Below are 11,624 nucleotides of genomic sequence, written 5' to 3'. Positions count from 1 at the left end.
GAATAATGCATAAAAATTGTGAAGATTTTTGAAGCTCCATACAAAATGATATTTAGAAGTTAGTTATGATCTTTCAAGCTCCAGATCATACAATCTCACAAGTCAGCTTTGATTTTTAAAGTTCCAGATAGTGATGTTAAAAAAATTGATGCATAAAAGTTCATTTTTTGTATTTCAAGGTCTAGACGAGAATGATACTCAAATGTCTGGTGTTCAAACGTTAGATGTCGTCTTTCGGGATTTAGATGATGATATGGTATTACAGGGTTCAGATGAGATGATGCTCAGATGACAGGTGAGGTCTTAACTTAATTCTTATTTGTCAATTTAAATAATTTGCACAAAATTAATAAAAAAAATGTGACACGTCAATTCCTTCATCAAATTTACATTTTTTTTAAAAAATCTTGAATCTTACATCGACCTCTTTTAAAACATTATTAAATGAAAACTTAGATATAAAGAATATACTCCCTCCATCCACGAAAAAAATGTTTTAAGAAAGGGTGGCACGGATTTTAAGAAAATGTATATTGTTTATTTAGAGAATAGAGAAAGGAGCCCACAAATTAAGAAAGTGAAAAAAGTTAATTAAGTTAGTGAGTGGAGAAATGGACCCACAAGTTAGAGCATCCACACTGGGGGTGCGAAAGCTGGCCCGATCCAGCCCTCCCCCCTCCCCCCATGCCGTGCCAACCTCTTGCGTGCCCAGCCCTCCCCTCCGTGCCCGACGCAGAAGCTGTGTATGTGGGGCGCGTGTGAAACACGCCTCAATCCCAAATTTTCAGCAGATTAAAAAATAAAAAAATAAATTTTTTAACGTTAGAAATGGCAGGCTGCCGTTGGAAGGCCTTTCGGCCATTTTTTTTTTTTGGTCCCAACGCTAGTTAATTTCTATTTTTTGAAAGTATTGTAAATTTTCTTATGTTTTCTTAATTTTCGTTTTCTTAATGAAATTTATGCTTTTAATTTTGGTGTTAGAATTAATTGAAAACAAACATTAAAATTAAATCTAAATTAAAATAAAAATTTAAGAGCCAAAGGGGTTGGCTCTCCAATGTGGGGTGTTCGCTCACAATTGTGGGGGGCACTTTTAAGAGCCAAGGTTGGCTCACCACTGTGGATGTCCTTAGTGAGTGATGCTCTCATTACTAAAAATATATTAGGACATCTTTTTGTGGACGAACAAAAGTGACTAATTATGATATCTTTTTGTGAACGGATGGAGTATCTATTATTCTAACAAAAGGTAAACATTTAATTGAGGAATATGGTTGAGATTAATATAATTTGAACTATATTACTTCAAATTAAACAAATTCTAAAATAATGTTTATATAAATATTTATTATACAAAAATAGTATTATAAAATTCTAATAATAATTTAAAATAATTCTCCTATACACTAGTTCTAGTATATAAATAAATAAAGAGGTAAAGAGGTGCAAGGTGTAGGATGTGGACGCCACATATTTGATATCCTTATTCCATGCAAGTGCAACCCCACACAGATATACAATGTTCGGCGTAGCTACGTAAAAAGTAAATGTATTTGTTGATGAAATGTCTGTGTCGGGCCACACTAGGATCTCTGCTACTTCATTTTATTTTTGAAAAAATTACTCCTACAATCTTTCCATTCATTATATATAACTTGGTGACAAGTGCTACTAGAAGAAAAAATATTGTCAAGAGATGTGGCTGTTCAGGGGAAATGGGCCTTCTGGATTTTCTTCAGCTTCCACAGCTGAGGAAGTTACCAAAGGAATTGATGCCTCTGGCCTCACTGCCATTGTTACAGGTCCTATAATTTCTGCATTTCTTCTTGTTTTTAAGATATATATACTGCTTTTTCTTGGCTTTTTTTAGTATTTCTATCTTTATCACATGGATTTAATGTAATTCTAGCCCTTTCAACATGATATGAATCAATCAGGTTATCTCTAATTGTTGAAATAATTAAGGACCTTAGGATATTCCAAGTTTCTTATCCGTCTATATTATTTTATCTATCTAATCCTCAATAGTAAATGCCCCGACTAAGTTAGTTTAATGAGCGGATATGAGACTTGAGAACTCATAGCACTTTGTGTTGAACGTATCTGTTTCAACTTCAAGATTCATGATACCATTTTAGTTTATATGCATGTGTAGAGTTGGCCCTTTTTCAGGTGCATTTGTTATAGAATTACAGATTTTGTATTTTGAAGTGAAGATTTTATATACGATTCTGCACCTAAAAGGGAAACTCTGGGTAATTAATGTTGCATCATCATAATCTTTTGAAAAATTATTGGTGGTGTATGAAGGGTGAAAAGTGGTGTGCAGGGGCGTCAAGTGGTATAGGATTAGAAACAACGCGTGTTCTTGCTAAGCGCGGTGTTCATGTTGTGATGGGAATCAGAAATATGGGTGCTGGAGAGAGAGTTAAAGAAGGAATCATCAAAGAGAATCCAGCTGCCAAGATTGATGCCATTGAGTTAGATCTCAGTTCCATGAAATCTGTTAGAAGTTTTGCATCCGAGTTTACATCTTCAGGTCTACCGTTGAACATTTTGATGTAAGCATATCATATTAGCAGTGTGAAATGATGTGCCAATTCATCAAATTAATGGCTTCTCTACTCTCAGTAATAATGCAGGAATAATGATGCCTCCTTTCACACTGTCTGCAGACAAGATAGAGCTACAGTTTGCCACTAACTATATAGGTATTTGCCTAATTCAAATTGGTATATGTATATATAAATGGTAAGAGCATATACATATATGGTTTGATTGCAGGTCATTTCCTTCTAACTCACTTGTTACTGGACACCATGAAGAAGACAGCCCGTGACACGAAAAGGGAGGGAAGGATTGTGAACCTCTCCTCAAGGGCTCATCGCCATTCATACAGACAAGGCATTCGGTTTCACAAAATCAATGATGAAAAGAGGTGTGCACTTGTTTTCCATACAAGATAATTATTTGGATGTTTTTAAGGATTGCAGTTTTGAGGGATATGTTGATATATGCAGTTATTCCAAGTGGTATGCGTACGGCCAATCAAAACTTGCTAACATACTGCACGCTAACGAGCTGTGTAGACGGTTAAAGGTGATATTTATATTTTCAACTAGCAATCACTAAGTTGATCACACTAACTGTGAGTCTTGAGCAGGAAGAGGGTGCAGACATAACTGCAAATTCAGTTCATCCGGGAGTAATCGCGACCAATCTTTTCCGTCATTTTGGCATTTTTGAAGGTAATCTTGGCATTTTTGAAGGTAATGTTGGAGAGCCATATGAGTTGTTGATAATCTTCAAGGCATGAATAATTTATGCGTTGAATCGTTTCTGGTTTATTCAGGTCTAGCGAGCAGCGTTGGTCGACTGGTGCTGAAAAATGTTGAGCAGGTAAGGTGGGATGTGTAGTGATGAATTGTGCAGAAAAGCTTAATGATTTATGTTGTTGAATGTGAAGGGGGCCTCAACTACATGCTATGTGGCGTTGCATCCACACCTCAAAGGCATCAGTGGTCAATACTTTTCTAGCAACAACTTGGACAACCCAGATGCCAAGGCTACTGACAAAGATTTGGCTGCTAAACTTTGGGATTTTACCATCAACTTGATCAATAAATAAATAACTTTCTATATACCAAAATAAACCTATTTTATGTTATGCTACCCATGTACATCACATGAAATAACTTGGAAAAATTAGACACAGAGAGGGAGAATGTACAATTTGAGAAAGTTGATGCACCAAATCTGGATTGGTTCTCTCCATTTTTTTCTAGAGCTGTTGCATACTGTCATGTAAATAGTTCTACAGCTACTATCATCCGGGGTGATATTTCTACCCTTCTATGGAATAATGTGAATATACATTTCTTTTTCGCAGACCAAAGATTTAACAATGACTATACAATCGAAGCTGTAATCCCCAGGCCAATTAACCTCTCTCACTAGCACCAGTCAGTTACATGTCAAATTTTTCACTAAGACACCAACTTTCTAGAAGCTGCATAGTCCAACGCCGTCTAGAAGCTCGCTCGGCGTATAGGGGATAGGAATGCGGGGGCTGATTTCTCGTGACAGTGAGTGCTGCAAAAAGCAAGTTGCTCAGCAACATCTTCATCTCTGCTGTTCAAAACAGCATCCCCAACAAATGAAACAATGGTGATGGTTGGTTGCATAGTGTGCCAAAAAAGTGACTTGCTCAACCACCTAACTCCTAATCTCATCGATAATGAACAAATTTATACTCCAGCTGTACGGTGGCACGGCAACGCAGCCGAAGGAGAGAGATCCAGCGACTGATTCAGCTTGGCGGGATCTCTGAGGAGTTGCTGAGACACGCGGTCAGCCAACACCGACTGTTTATCATAGAGTTCTCCATTTGCAGCCCTTACAAATTGCTTCCCAAGAGCATCATTATCATAAGATGTCAGTTCCCGGAAAGCATGGGATCCTGATTGTGCCCCTCGGAGAATGTCAGGATCCCAGTAAGAGTGGCTGGGTGGGCGCAACTGCAAATTCCCATAGCCCTCTTGCGATAGCATAGGCTGATTGTGGAATGGGATGGCACCAAGACCACCAGTAAGAGGTGTGGATGAACCAGATGTCGTGCGGGGGCTTGATATGGGTGAAGGAGACATTCTTCCGCTTAGGTGTTGAGGTGACCTTGGATGTAGAAGAGGACTCCCCACAGGAGAAACCGGACATGATATGTTCCTTGAAACGTACATGTCACTGGAAAGTGAAGGAAGGAAAAGAAAATAAGTAAGTTCAACATCACATCTACCAAACCATTTTCTGATGAACCAAGGAACAAACTCTCAGGTATGAATCCTTAGTTCTTTAGGGCATTAGTTATAAAGATTGTTCACGTCCTACTTTTATGAGGAAACAAGGTATAGCCAATTATACATTAAGAGCAAAATCAGGAGAAAGTGCATACACATGCATAAACAAGAACACGGGGAGAGAGAGAGAGACCACGAATGAAATTAGATTTTGACACTCTAGATGAGTGGATAGCATGCATAAACAAGAACACGGAGAGAGAGAGAGAGAGACCTCGAATGAAAATTAGATTTTGACACTCTAGATGAGTGGATAGCAAGTCTCTCCGTATCTGGTTGCTGAAGAATTCTAGCGTTACCAATACCCTATAAAGAAATGCAAAGAACATGTCATTAATAAATATACAAAATGCTTACTCACAAAAAAAATATTAAAAAAATACACAAAACGTATCACAAGAAGACCTAAAATTGCAAGCACGGCTATAGTGGTGTAAATTAAAGCTCCAATACAGAACTAATTAAATATAATAAATATAACCCCACACATGACCTTGTTCATACAAAACTTTCTAGGATATCTCTCCATTAGTCAGGAATTTGCTTGGGTTATAAAGGAGGGTTTGGATTGGGATTCTCAATTATTTACTCTTAGATCATGTCCCATAAGGTTGCTGAGGATCAAGCCAGTTTTATAGATCAGCAATCAAGACTCTAAAGATGAACATGGTTCAATGGGGTTGGCTTGACCAAGTCGAAGAACTCTGCCTCAAGCAAGAGGACAATAGTTATATTATGTCTATCGTATGCTAATCACAATTAACTTAAGCAAATAAAATTCTGCTTTTTCTTCCGATCATTAGATAGTTATGTATAGCCAGTTGATAAAATATCATGGAATATATTAACCACACATTTTTCATTAATCAATGAGGCTACCACAACCTTCAGACACCAAATTTTGAGGACCTTTAGCAGCACAGATGAAGACTGTTTCAATTAAGGCCAAAACATAAGATACAAACATGTCAGAGCATCATCTTCCCTTACAAAAAATGATGACAAATTGCATTTAAGAATCTTAGTTGGGTCAAGAACCCAAGATAAATTAGGAGCAATACCACAGATTTTGCAGAATTTGTCACTGGAGGATGATCTGAGGTTGGACTAGGTATTTGTTTCTCTAAAGGCACAACATTTTTCACAAAAGAGTGCTCTAAAAGCTGAGCAGCTGCAGGGCGATTCTGCGGAACCCGCTGCAGGCATAGCCTCACAAAGTCTTTCCCTTCAGTCTGAAAGGTGATCTGGAATTGTTGGAAGTTCCTTGCTATTTCCAATCTTGAACATAGCTGCGACCTTAAGGACCAAAGTTAAAATGTCAGATAACCCATCAATACACTGAACATCAAATCTTCAACCACAGAGCTCAAAGTACTGACCCCTTCATACTGGGACCAAGGTGGTTTTGATGTCGCCATTTCTATGACAGTGCATCCAAGACTCCATATATCAACAGCTAGGCTACACCCATTTGAATTCCTAATGACCTAAGTGAGCAGCAGAAAATTAACATAGTTTTGCTGGGAAAGAAAGGAATCCCTAGGGATTTCGGGATCCAAGATTAAGAGAAATGACTAACCTCAGGTGCCATCCAGTAAGGACTACCCTTGAACGATAAAGGACAAGAATGCCCTGTAATCTGTAAAAGAGTAATATTAAAAACAATGCTAAACCAATAAATCATAAAACTGCAGGTGCCACTAGAATTAAAGCCAGGAGGATGATATAGAGCAATATGTTATTCTTTAACATTCCAACAAAACTGATTTGAAGTCTATTCAGAAGTCATACTTGATTAAATCTAACCAGCCATTTCTATACTAGTTTCCCTTCCAAAAATTTTTTTGAATTATTAACAATTTGACTGAGTTAGCTAGAAGAGTACAAGCTTACATGCTTTGCCATCCCAAAATCTGCCAGCTTAACACGACCATTTGGGTCCACAAGTATATTGGCTCCTTTAATATCCCTGCATATAAGTGAAGCATTGAGTGCATGATGATGTTTAGCGATATATATTTGCATGAAAATTCTGACAGAACATTGGCCCAAAAAAAAACTCCAGTTTACCTGTGCACAGTGTTTTTAGCATGTAAATAAGCAAGTCCGGACAAAATTTGGTGGGTGTAACTGCGGATGGCTGATTCTCCTAGTTTTCCATAGTCCTGTAGAATCTTATGGATGGAACCACCAGATACATATTCCAGATATATGTATAATTTATCACCTACCTGATAAAGGTAGATCAATTCAGAATCAACCGAAGATTAAGGAAAATGACCAGGTGGACCATTGAAGATAAAATTACATGTCACGAGACAGTGGTTTCTATAAAAGACTGCTTAGTAATGGCGTTGCCACCAATTTGCTAGTCAGACATTTAATAACATGTGAAATGTTTCTTTAACTAACAGGTGTCTAAGCCAATTGAAAAGCAAGGCATTTGGAAAACCAGAGTTGGCAAGTCTTATATCAAAGTTTACACTATCCATATTTTTCTAGAGTAAAACTGACCGTTTCAGATCCATAATACTGCACAATATTAGGATGCCTCAAGCGACTCAACAGCATGATCTCCTGTATGCAACATAAAAGATTATGTAAGAATCTTCAACTTCCCTCTCAATAAATCCAAAGGCCAAAAGACTCACTTGTCCCAATTGCTTTGCACTTTCCTTCGATTTGGCATCATCAGAAAATAATGTAACCTCCTTCATTGCACACATTTCGCCAGTTTCACTAAACCAAATAGATCAAAACCATTACTCAGGAAATGAACAGTATAAATGAACCCGTTTGATTCAGTAAGCTTCAGAGATTTATTATCTTCAGAAAAGAAGAGCTTCCACAGGAAAATAGGAAGACGGGGACTTGGGGGAGGAAATAGGATGTGCGATCAGGTTATCACACCTGTTAAACCCAACATAGACATGTCCAAATGTGCCTCGACCAAGCAACTTCCCCTTTTTCCAACGTGAGCCAGGGCTTGTGAGATTCTCTGCTCTTCCAGGACTACGCGGCACAGAAGGTGATGTCACAGCTGAATTCTGATGAGAGAAGGGTGAAGAATTGGAAACTGATATGGGAGGAAGTGGCAGAGGATGACTTTGCTGTTTTGCATCATCAGGCCAGTTACTCTGAGACTCCGAATGTCCCCCTCCAGCCCTAGGATGAAGTGGTGTCACAGCACCACTATGAATTCTAGAACTAGGGCCAGGACTTGTCATTCGAGGACTAGGATTTGGAGAATACTCTGGGCTCCCTCGACTAGGCTGCCAAAATAATTGCCCAGACATATCTCCTCCCATTGAGTTATGGCCAGAAGTCTGACCTGACCCAGGAGAGCATTGACCAGATCCAAGAAATGGAAAATCAGTATAAAGCTTTCCGGTCGTACAAACAGTATTTGTAACTGGCTCATAACCAGAGGCTCTCATTGGACTTCTAGAGGGACTAGACCTTGAGCTATCTGGAGCACTGGAAAAGGCACCATGCGGTGGAACTTGTAAATTTGCCATGTGACCATTCAAATGCCGTCTTCTTGGAGGCGAAGAGTTCAAATGTTTATTGGAGAAAAGGTTTACAGGAACAGGTGCGACTTTTGAGATTATTGGTGCAACAGGAGGCTGATCCTTAAGAGAAATGCTTCATGGAAAAAACACAGGGAGAAGAAGGCCTCATTTTAGTAAGATAGATATCACACATTATACATAAGTAAACCCAAATGAGAAAATGCACTTCTGATATAAATTTCAGTCCCCACTCACCTTGAGGGGCTGCCTGCAGCAGTCCTACACCCAATATCATAGTCATTTGCCAGAGGACTTCGCTGACGTGAATCAACTGGATCATCACTCTCAATAGAACACTCACTACAGACTGAAGCAACAGCCAACTCAGCATCCAATTCGGCAGGTTCCAGTCTCTGGCGGATGCATGCAGGTCTAGGCAGAGGTAGAAATAATGATGGTTTGGAAACCCTTTCTGGTTTTGGTTTTGCTGTTTCACTTATTCCAGAATCAGTGCGGCTGACATTGGCTAAGCGGATGCCTGGCACAGGAAGTGGCTGTGATTGAGGCCTTTCCACAAAACTTTGACATCGTGCTACATTCTTGGAAGGTGATGGAGACCTTGACGGAGCACGTGACTGAGACCCTCTTTCTGAAACAGTGTCACTTGAACGTCTTCTAGACCCTGCTGATCTACCAGAAGATTTACTTTCAGGACTTTTGAACTTCTTATGAAATGTGTCGATAAAACTTTCCTTGGTTGTTTTCTTTTTTGCCCTCTTTTGACGATGACTTTCCCCACCATGAAGGCATATTTTCTGCAAACAGAAACTTTTCAAATATGCTCGTACAAGCAAGGAGCTACAGACTCAAAAGCTTTAATGCAAAGAGTGGGAACATAAAACCAATTTCACCTAAAGAATATACCAATGAATTACAAGAATATCTACTCTATCAGACATTACTATTGACTCTTTCAGAGACATTAGAATATAGTTATCATGAAAACTATTGTTTGCATCAATTTATTCACTCCAAAACCAAAGATATTTCCCAATCCCACAATACAATTGGCCCTAAAATATAATCCTAATCAAATTTATCCTTGAAACGCTTTCTGTAAATAGAAGGCTAGAGATCCACGCAAGAAAACCCATTAATCCTAGTTCTGCTTTTCTTCTTTCTTTCTTTCCTTTTATTTTATGTTTGGTTAAAATAAGTAGTAACAGAATGCATTTCAACGAGTTGCACTCCATCTTGCGCTTTCCATTGACTACAATGACAATGAAACCCGTTATTATTGAATCATGCTAAATTTCAATATCTTAAACTCGTCAAAACTAGCAAAATTATTAATTTAACCCCAAAATCGAGGAATCTTTCCATCCCACGCTAGAAACAGCCCTCCTAAATTTCCAATCTTTTCTTATTTAGCGCGAATAATCTAATACCGGTGCCTCTGATCTCCGAACAACCATGTACAGAAACAAAGTGCAATCGCTATCTTCAGTATCCAAAATTAGAGCTTCTCGCTACAGATCTAAGCATACTTCTACAATATTTCCGCCATAATAGTAAAAAAATCACTCTATACACTGGAAATACTCACTGCAACTAACTCAAAATCTTACCTTCAACTTCGCAGCTCTCTCACATCCCACGAGCGAACCAACAAACAGCTCACTTATTCTGCAGAATCTATCCCAAATTTGAGTGTACGGTGTTTAAACAAATCCCTAGCGCCCGAATGCTTAAGAACTACGCCGTAATAATTCAAGTGCGTGTTTGTGTGTGTGAATTCAGATTATCATAAGAGATCGCGTAGAGAGAGAGAGGGAGGGAGAGAGAATGGAGTGAGTGCATAGAAATGGAGTTGTCTGAGTGAAGAATTTAATAATAGTAGCAATTATTGCAATTATTATTTGTCATTAAAGAAAAAGGACACTAATTTATTGTAATTTTGGTGGAATAATTATAAATGGAATTTAATACTTACTACTTTATTACGATATTTTTCTTTTTTTGAGGGATAAACTTTTTTCGGGTGCGCTTTGGTTAGGGCTGAGCAAAACCAAACCGGAACCGCCAAACCGAACCGAACCGAACCAAACCGGGCGGTTTGGTTCGGTTTATGTAGAGAAAACGGTTCGGTTTGGTTTGAAAATTTTCAAACCGCCAGAAAACGGTTCGGGTTCGGTTTTAGAAAAACGGTTTGGTTTTTAAACCGAACCCGCCCGAAATTTTAAATATATTATTATTTTATAATATATTATATATTTTATAAACAATTAATATTAATAATATTAAAAATTTCAAACCCTATTCATTTCTAATGTTTAGTTCAAGCTGCAGTTCAGCCGCGCCTCTCCCCCCCATTGCACATTTAGAGATTCAACTTTCAAGTTCCAATTTCTAGGGTTCCCGCCGGGCCGCCGCGGCGCCACCGCTACCCCACCCCATTCTGGCAGAAGCCGACTGCCATCCCCACCAACAATCGCTGACCCGAGATCCCTGTCGGTGCCGCCTCTCCGTCCAGTAGGGTTTCCCGACCGAGCCTCGCCGCGCCACGCCGTCGCCCAAGCCTGCCTCGCCGTCAGCCCGTCGTCCCTGCCCTGCAACCTCGGTCAGTCCCTCCCTCTTCCAGTCTTCCTTGTTTGATTTTATAATTTTCGCATTATTTGTTGTGTATGGCTGAAGTTACAATAGTTATTCAAATATATTCAATAGATGTATGGCTCTGGCTGAAAGTTTCGCAATAGATGTATGGCTGAAAGTTTCGAAATTTATTCAGAATAGTTACAATCCTCCATTTGTTGTGTATGGCTGAAAGTTTCGCAATAGATATTTGTTACAATAAGAGACTTATTCAGATTTTCTTTCAGTAGGCAATGGTTGAATTTGTATGTGGCAGTGGCTGGATTTTATTAAGCTTAGTAGTGGCAGTGGCTGAATTTGTATGTGGCTTTTGTCCACTTTCTATCATCTTACTATAAGGATTTCGGGGTCTTTGTATGTTACCTCGAATAAGTTTTATGATGAGATTAGTAGGGTGAAGTTGTTGTTGAAAAAGTGGATGACACATGATGAACAAGATGTTGTTGCAATGGGTGTCAAAATGATGGAAAAGGCTGAGAAGTATTGGGGAGATCCATTGAAAATGAACAAACTTATATATGTGGCCGTTGTTGTAGATCCAAATTATAAGTTTGAGTTCATTGAATATGCACTTGTTGAGGAGTATGGGGATGAAATTGGCAACAAG

General features: G+C 38.8%; 2 protein-coding genes across 3 annotated transcripts; one reads left to right on the top strand and one right to left on the bottom strand.

The window, feature by feature from the left end:
• The first annotated feature begins 1,457 nt into the window (after positions 1 to 1,457).
• LOC130993466 (short-chain dehydrogenase TIC 32, chloroplastic-like) lies at positions 1,458 to 3,888 on the top strand. Of its 2 annotated transcripts, none has more exons than XM_057918362.1 (8): positions 1,458 to 1,802; positions 2,330 to 2,561; positions 2,632 to 2,711; positions 2,785 to 2,938; positions 3,021 to 3,099; positions 3,164 to 3,248; positions 3,353 to 3,399; positions 3,467 to 3,888. In XM_057918362.1, the coding sequence occupies exons 1-8, from the start codon at positions 1,697 to 1,699 to the stop codon at positions 3,626 to 3,628; spliced, it is 945 nt and encodes a 314-aa protein (XP_057774345.1). In that variant the 5' UTR covers positions 1,458 to 1,696; the 3' UTR covers positions 3,629 to 3,888. The 2 variants fall into 2 exon arrangements, with proteins under 2 accessions (XP_057774345.1, XP_057774344.1); XM_057918361.1 differs by having other exon boundaries at positions 3,164 to 3,269.
• Positions 3,726 to 9,180, bottom strand: LOC130993464 (mitogen-activated protein kinase kinase kinase YODA-like). The gene is given in 13 exon segments (XM_057918360.1): positions 3,726 to 4,740; positions 5,068 to 5,159; positions 5,915 to 6,082; positions 6,084 to 6,149; positions 6,233 to 6,340; positions 6,433 to 6,492; positions 6,747 to 6,822; positions 6,924 to 7,084; positions 7,368 to 7,430; positions 7,505 to 7,592; positions 7,764 to 8,498; positions 8,621 to 9,138; positions 9,140 to 9,180. Coding segments are annotated over 13 exon segments (2,664 nt in total). The 5' UTR covers positions 9,176 to 9,180; the 3' UTR covers positions 3,726 to 4,247.
• Positions 9,181 to 11,624: the final 2,444 nt, after the last annotated feature.

Source organism: Salvia miltiorrhiza, chromosome 7, assembly GCF_028751815.1.
Source record: "Salvia miltiorrhiza cultivar Shanhuang (shh) chromosome 7, IMPLAD_Smil_shh, whole genome shotgun sequence".
In the NCBI taxonomy this organism is placed as follows: domain Eukaryota; kingdom Viridiplantae; phylum Streptophyta; class Magnoliopsida; order Lamiales; family Lamiaceae; genus Salvia; species Salvia miltiorrhiza.
This window is presented reverse-complemented; position numbering and strand designations above follow the sequence as displayed.

Coding starts and splice junctions, on each gene's coding strand:
- LOC130993466 (XM_057918361.1), top strand. CDS start 1,697: ATGTGGCTGTTCAGGGGAAATGGGCCTTCTGGATTTTCTTCAGCTTCC. Junction 1,803..2,329: donor CCTCACTGCCATTGTTACAG/GTCCTATAATTT, acceptor AGTGGTGTGCAG/GGGCGTCAAGTGGTATAGGA. Junction 3,100..3,163: donor AGCTGTGTAGACGGTTAAAG/GTGATATTTATA, acceptor AGTCTTGAGCAG/GAAGAGGGTGCAGACATAAC.